Source organism: Austrofundulus limnaeus, unplaced genomic scaffold (assembly GCF_001266775.1).
Source record: "Austrofundulus limnaeus strain Quisiro unplaced genomic scaffold, Austrofundulus_limnaeus-1.0 Scaffold573, whole genome shotgun sequence".
In the NCBI taxonomy this organism is placed as follows: Eukaryota; Metazoa; Chordata; class Actinopteri; order Cyprinodontiformes; family Rivulidae; genus Austrofundulus; species Austrofundulus limnaeus.
The window spans coordinates 32,740-41,021 of record NW_013952975.1 but is presented as its reverse complement, the minus strand read 5'-3'; the positions used below and the strand labels follow the sequence as shown (position 1 = coordinate 41,021).

At 38.3% G+C, this 8,282-nt stretch overlaps 1 protein-coding gene across 7 annotated transcripts in view; it reads left to right on the top strand.

Moving 5' to 3' along the window:
- The window catches only part of LOC106530896 (suppressor of tumorigenicity 7 protein homolog), a gene marked incomplete in the record, with an annotated part of 79,728 nt that overhangs the window by 62,516 nt on the left and 8,930 nt on the right, over nt 1-8,282 (top strand). For all 7 annotated transcript variants that reach the window (XM_014026622.1, XM_014026621.1, XM_014026620.1 and 4 more), the window contains 3 exon segments: nt 4,792-4,864; nt 6,865-6,967; nt 7,616-7,766. In XM_014026622.1, coding sequence (XP_013882076.1) covers nt 4,792-4,864; nt 6,865-6,967; nt 7,616-7,766 — 327 coding nt within the window.

Genomic DNA, 8,282 nt, shown 5'->3' with positions numbered 1-8,282 from the left:
GATCATGAACAAGGAAGTGACGGCCAAGGCAAGGAGACAGAACGAGCGCCAAGAGAGGTCAATTTGGTGAAGCAGATACACACAAACACACACCCACATACTATGTTTCTCTATCCTTGTGGGGACTTTCCATTGACTTCCATTCAAGTTTTTTTTGGTAATTTTACATCCTAACACTGACCATTTACCCTAAAATTAACCTCACAAATTAACCTTTACCTGACCCTAAAACTAACCTAAACTCAATTCACACCTTGGTCCTAAACCCAACCCCCAACCCACCAATGGCATTTAAACCAAACAGGGATTCGACTTTTGTCCCCAAATGCACCAGTTGTCCCCAAAGGTAGGCATTTTGTCTTAAAATTGTCCCCAAATGTCACCAGAAACAACCCCACATATAGCTGATCAGCTGATCTTAGTAAACATTTCCAAACCCTGAACATGGTGAACACTCATGTCTTTGTCCAAAATAAAGCTGATTTTCTTTTGTTTTTTAACTTTACTTGCTGAAGGTAAAAACCAGACCTACGTTTAATTTTCTCTGAAGAAGACTTCTTAAACTTCCAGGAGACCTCGAGCTTCATTTAGCCTTTTCCCATTTTCTGCCTCACTGCTTTGATCGTTTTAAACTCAGAACTTAATGAGTGTGATCGTGCAGAGCCGTCCTTGTGTGGTGATTGTGGTGTTTTAGGATTTAATTAAATTAATTTAGCAACAAAATGTTTATCAGGGCGTTAACTCATCCTGGTTTTCAGGGCTTTAGATGAACTTTATCTTCACAGTTTGACCTGACCCGATCGTTGTCATGCATGGATTTTAGAATTGAGCCTAAATGACAAACATTTCTTAGTTTCACCCTCAGTGGACAATAATTAGATGGTGGGTATAGAAAGTCTACACATACCTGGTAAAATGTCAGACTTTTCAAAGCCTTCCCACCTTTTAATGCAACACATTCTAAACAATTTAACCATTAACAGACTATAATGGACTCTGGACCATAGACTTTATTGATCATCCTCTGATGTGGAACAGTTTTTGTTGATGAACCCTAAATTGAACGTTTTGGACACAGTAAGCTTTGTTGGGTTAGAAGTTAACCCTTTTCATCACAAAATATCTCTATACACAGTAAAACATGATGGTGGCAACATCATGATGTGGGCATTTCTTTTCTTCAGTGGAGTTGTGTTTTTAGTCAGTGTGGATGGATTTATTATAAAAAGCCAGTCTGTCTGGGTCTAAAACCCTCACATCTTCTAGCAATAAGAAAATTCAGTGTTCTTTACTTGATCAAACATATATAAAAGAAGTACATTATGTTGGCACAATGAAGGAAAACAGAAGCGTTGGACCACAAACTGAAACTGATGGTGTTTAAATCCAGCAGTCAAAGGCAGCTCTGAAAAGAAAACTAAAAATGTGAAGGAACTTAATTTTTGACAACAGAACAACTGAACAACTAAAGAACGACTAACGTTTGGTCGGGACCGGGTTCAGACTTTAACCTAGAAGAAAATCTGTTAACCTGAAGAGTCTGTTTTAACATCAGTAAAATCTGTTGTGCTCAGATTATAAACTGTATTTGTCTCATGTAGGCAGTTTTAACGTATACTGTGATGTGAGAAAGTCAAGATTTCAAAACCACCAAAATTTTCTGTCATACCGTGCCTATGGTATGGCAGAACGGAAAGTGTTTTTTGTTTATTTTTCCTCTGGTCTGTGCCGCTGCAGACTTTCCCCCGCGCACTCCCGCAGCAGACTGCCTGTCAGACCTCGCAGCTCTGCGGGGGTTGTGTGATGGTGGCTGAAAAACAGAGTTCCCCAAACCTTTTCCCGTCTAAAATAATAAATCCAGCTACATGAAAATACTTAGGATGCCGTAAAGACAACGGCAGTTTGGACCATGGAGGCAACACATCTGATCGCAGCTCCAGGTAAAGTTATGCTATCTTGAAATGAACGAGCTAACTTTAGCATCAGGTTGTGAAACACATTGTGTTGCTGTGGCTTAATGCGCTGATCACAACTTGTCTACAAAACTGTTTGAGTTGTTGGATTGTGTATTTGATAAGTTTTTAGTGAACGGTGATAAAACTGAATGCCTCCTTTAGCCGAGCAGCTCGTTAGCTGAACGTACGTTTCATAAACACGCATTCATAGTTGTGATTTCTTGTTTCTGTGTGCATATAATTATATCATCTTCACGTCAAAAACCCTTCTGAAATTTAAAACACAATAAAAACTCCCAACGTGATACATTACTTCAATAAAAAGATAAAATAAATAAAAAAGTGCAGTGTACACTGATTTTTTTTAAACTAATAAAGCAGTGGAAAAGCAGTTCTCTTACTAGATGTAAACTTTATCAGGATAATCTAATTGCATTAGATGCTTAAAATCAAAGTACAGATGCACACAGGTAAATAAAATTTCAGTATAACACCTCTGAGATCTAAAAACAGCTTCCAAAGATAATTAAAGTTGAATATAATAATAGAACAGTTTTTTTCTTTTTTTGTTTTTAAATACAAATTTCAAAACAAAAATTTTAGAGCTGTAATCATAATACCGTCATACCGCAAAACTGTGATATTTTTGCCCAAGGTTATCATACGTCCCATGCCTAGTCTCATGTATGTTCCTGTTTTCAAACACTAACACTGACAACAGATCTGTGAAGACTCTTTGTAGAACTTGTGTGCTGAAGCATCTTTTAATGCAGGGGTGGGCAACCCTGGTCCTGGAGGGTCTCTATCCTGCAGATTTTACTTGTTTTACCTGATGCAGATTACTTTACCTCTTTAAGTTCTGCAGAAGCCTGTTAATCAGCCACTCACCAGATCAGGTGTGTTGGATCAGAGGAACCTCTGAAACATGCAGGACCAGGATGGTCCAGTCATTGATCTATATTACTGGATTGGACATCACGTGACTTATCGTGCACCGCACTGGTGCCATTGCTCTGCATTGAGTTTTGACTCGGGAACATCCATGAATGGTGGTAAAAAATGGATGCAATATTTTGCCATAAATTGTCAACATTACAACAACAAGATCACAAGATTAAGATTATCACATTTTACAGGTCATTAAAATATTGTATAGTTCCCAGACTGCTTATAGATTCAACTCTTGAGCAAATACATATTTTTTACATATCACAACATCGACAATTTTCTCAGCTTTAATTTAAGCCATATTTTATAGAAAAAAATTTTATTTAAAAAAATGTCAGAGATGCAGAAAGTAGGTCAGTTATGCAGCTTGATTTTGACAACCTTATGTCGGGTAAACCAACGAAAAAACAAGTTTGCTGTTCCAACAAATTATTATATTTTTTATTAATATTGTTATTATGTTAGGATAACATTGTGAGAGGTAAATATAATGGACAAGAGTAAAATTACCTTTACTACTACTAGGCTGAACTGTGTAGATATGACTGGTACAGATGTTCTGTCCAGTCAGCATATGGTATATCCTGTAGTTTGTGATTATATATATCAGAGTAAAAAACTCCATAACGTTTTTTCTCCACCGTACATTTCATAAGCTAAGCTGTGGAGGGGCCGACCGCATTTATTTTATGACCAGCTGGAGGAATTTGTCTTTACTGCAGCACAAATGAAGAACCAGGAAACAATGCAAAATTAGAGTTATATGTAAGCGACACACATGACTCTTAGTTTTATGTGACAGAAAGGGGCTTCTACTGTAAATATGTTAGCAAAAACCTGTAATGAAAAGTTCCCAGACTGCTTAAAGATTTATCTCTTGAGCAAATACATATTTTTACATATCACAACATCGGCAATTTTCTCAGCTTTAATTTAAGCCTTATTTTATAGAAATCAGATAAGAAATGAGGGTGCTATGAATATTTTTGTGACAGATTGACGCACATCCCGCATTGAAACTCCACCGTTTCATTGACATGACTCAATGCATAGTAATGGCTCCTGTGACGGCGCGTCGCTATCTCTAGCGGCTGTAATGGATCTAATACTTTTATGTTTAAGCTAGTTATTCATGACATCCTTTAATGACCTAGGTTTTGACATGCTGACATGCTGTTCATCTGCAGACAGAATGATCAAAGTCAGAACAAGATTTGCTAACAGTCATTCTCAGATATCACTTGTGTTTATCTTTGTGTTTTCCATTGACCTTGTATCAAATCTTGCTAAGATGACAGAATGGTGTTTGTTAATGTATATATGAGGCCTCTCGAGAAACAGAGTTCAACAGTGGACACAGTAGTGTGGAGAGACAGTGACAGAGAGAAGCAGAGGCACAGAGACAGGCCAGGTTGTTCTCTGTGTTTCCTGTTGTTGCAATAAAACTCAGCTGATCATCTCACGGAGTACCTTCATTCTTGGACCACATATTTCTGTCTTTGTTAAATAAATATTGCCATAACACGGCTATAGGCGATGTCCAATCCAGTAATAGGTCAATGGGTCCAGTCTTGTTAGGATTATGACTCAGCTGTTAGATAAATGAAATACAGGATGTGGGAATAAAACACTCATGTTTGCAGCACAGTGGATTAGTGGTTAGCACTGCTGCCTCACAACGAGGAGGTCCTGGCTTTGAGTGTGTCCTCTGGTTTCCTCTCTCAGGTTAAGAACATGCATGTTAGGCTGCCTTCAGGTCCAGACTTGATGATTAAAACCTGAACTTTATATTTTGCCTGACAGAAGCTGTCTGTTCTAACACCAACCTGTCATTTTCCTGGTTTTATTTAACAGTCCCTCCTCTCTGTCTGCTTTGTGTTCTCCACAGATATTAGCTTACCCAAATCTGCAACAATATGCTACACAGCAGCTCTGCTCAAAGCCCGGGCAGTGTCGGACAAGTGAGTAATGTTTCCAGCAGCTGTAGAACTCCTTCCTGTTCCTGTTAGAGTCCAGGTGGAGCTGATGGTGGCTGCGAGGCAGCATCACTATGAATCAGGCTGAAATAATCTGCACACAGATTAATGGGATTAAGCTTTCCTGTATCAATCAACCCCTCTGTTGACAAAGTTCTAGAGTTACTGAGTATCTGAGGCTGCAGAGGAGTGTAGAATAAATCATCTGTTAGACAGAACATCAGTGTGTGTGTGTGTGTGAGTTTGTTGTGTTAGCAAAATATCTGAACCAGCAGGGGATTTTATGGCAATAACCAATGGATGAACAGCATCCTTTCAAATGTCTACAACTTTTACAAATATCAAGCTGAAGTTAGGCGTGATAGTGTTGCACATCTGTCTTTTAGCAAAATAACTTTAGAACCACTGAAAATGTTTTAGTGAAACTCAAAGTGATCATTGGATCTTTACATACAAGTGATTACGATGTGGAGCTAACCCTGTAAAGATGGCCGCCTCAGTCAACTTAGACTCTGATAATTTTACAGATTTTAGGCTGTAATGTGTTGAGGTCGTAGCTTAGACTGATCCTCAGCACACCTAACACACCCTGCAAGCTGTTCTAATATTCTATGAGCTCACACAGGAAACATCATTAACACGGTTTTAAAACCGGCGTTTCTCAAACTAAAAGATTATTTTAATTTAAAGCTCTGGTATGAAAGGTGGCTGGCAGTTTCTTCAAGTTACAGCAGACCTTGAAGTTTATTTTGTCTTTTTGTGTTAGTGCAGTTTGTCTAACACATTAATGAATCTCAACATTTGCCCTTGTTTTGGTCAAAAATTATAAAAAAATAAATTATGTCATTGATTTTTGTTATAAAATTAAATAGAACATACCATAATATTTATTAGAACTTGTTAACCTTACACCATGGTGCCCCCTATTGACCATCAATTAGAACATTAGAACTCCTTTGTTATATTAAAACCAAAAGATCTGCTGTTCTGATGTTTTTCTTTGAACTCATCTAATCACACTCAGGGTTTTAAAAGGACAGTCAGATCTTTTAATGTGAGCTTCTGTAGAAAAAATATGAAAGTTAATATGTCACTTGTTGTCGATAGTCCTTTGAACAGCATCAGTTTGAAGAAGCAGACTTGAATCCTGACTGACAGAACTCTACTTCATGGTCTGAACTATCACTTTAAGGAAATCCTAAGATTATACAAGCAGATGAAACAATATAGATTGTATAGAAATAGATAATTTATGTTCAAAGAAATCAAAACCTTTTTATCCTTTAGTCTTTTGAACACAGACTGACGATCGACAGCAGAAACATTACTAAGCATTTAAGAGTTAAACTTTTTCCTTAAATAAATTAAGTTAAATTAAAAATTACTTTGCATTAGTTAGCTTTTATCTCTCACTTAAAGAACTAAAATAACAAATATGTCTTGTCATAAAATAATTTTCAGATATCTGGAATGTAATTGTGGTGAAGCCTATTAAATGTAAAAACAGCCTGCCATACTGTCAGCTTCCACATGTTGCTGGAAAAACAAATCTGCTGTGCTCCCAGAGCAGAAGCCGATTGTTAAATTGACAAGATGGACGTATGAGCAAGTGAACGTCCACATCTTCTTTTCATGTCCTCTTGTGACTCTGGTGTGAAAAATATATCCACCGTTGTTTAAATGCTTCGCTCTGCGCTATGTAGAGATGGAGGGAAACAGAAATGAAGAGGATTGTATCCCCCCATGACATAACATGTTAGATACATGAAAATATTGAAACATATTGTAGTAGTACATTAGGGAAAAAGAAAACACAGTAAAATTTTTCTCCCACAATTAATACGACCACTTTCCTTTGTGGATTGGGGGGGTGTTTGTTAGAGAGAACCTCCCTTCTTTGACAATAGTAAACAGAAACACTGGACTGTGTCCTAATAAGGATGGAAATACAAATGTATTTGCTTTAACCTACACTTCCTGTGCAGGTTCTCTCCAGAGGCAGCGTCCAGACGAGGCCTGAGCACAGCAGAGATGAATGCAGTAGAAGCTATTCACAGAGCGGTGGAGTTCAACCCTCATGTCCCTAAAGTGAGTGTCAGATGGACTACATACACACACATACACACACACACACACCTTCATAAGGAAGGGGGAACCACTCCTAAATAACATGACACATTGCAGAGTCCAGGAGAGATACTCCATGGTCTTTAAACCCTGTGTTGTTGATCCTGTCCACTGGGAAGTTGCTGATGTCCAGAGAGCAGGAAATATTCAGCCTTTTTTCACATTACAAGGCAGTTTGTTATTTGTATACCAACTCAGTAAGTATTCTGCCTCAGCTCTGTCCGATTTTTATTATTATTATTGATGTGTTCCACCACTGTGGTATCATCAGCAAACTTATTGATCTGGTTTGTGGTGAATTTGTCAGAACAGCAGAGGGAAGAGTAAAGGACTGAGTACACATACTTGAGGCACTCCTCTGCACAGTACAAAGATTGTATTTATGCTGCAGAATCAACTTCCCAGTTGTTCGACTGTAGGTAAACATAAACTGTAGATGTTACTTAATTAAATATCAGCTGGATTTTAACACTCATGCTGTTTTGTTCACATCTCATGATAAAAAAATGAGTGAAATCAAAGAAAAAAATCATACAGAAATCTTAGGTAACTTCATTTTTCGTGTCTCTAAACAGAAGCTATTCTCTCTCTTCTACTCGTCCTCCTCAGTACTTGCTAGAGATGAAGAGTCTGATTCTCCCTCCAGAACATATTTTAAAGAGAGGCGACAGTGAAGCCATCGCCTACGCCTTCTTCCACCTGCAGCACTGGAAAAGGGTGGAGGGAGCTCTCAACCTGCTACACTGCACTTGGGAGGGCAGTGAGTACACACACACATATAGACACACCTGCATACACAGACACACCTGCATACACACAGACACACCTGCATACATACAGACACACCTGCATACACACAGACACACAAAACCAGATGTTTACATACTGTATAAAATATTTATTTGTTAAATACCTGAATAGGAGTCTTTTTGTAAATCTTTTACTTTCTACACAGTCACAAGTTTACATCTACCTGTATGTTCAGCGTCCGCTCTAAGTAAATGAACAACACTTGGCCTGGTGGGGAGGCAGGTGAAGCCTGGCAGCCCACCAGCCTTATAATGCGCTGGGGGAAACCCTGGTTTGTCTTTAAAGCTCATTAATTTTGGTCAAATGTTTTTAGTTTCTTTCCACAAACGTTTCATGTTTTTGTCCTGTTCCTCCTGACAGAACTGGTTCAGGTTGGTTGTTTTTCAGCTCTGCAGACAGAGGCTACGTTCACACTGCAGGCAAATCCGACCCAAATCCGATTTTTTTGACCCATCTGACTCATATC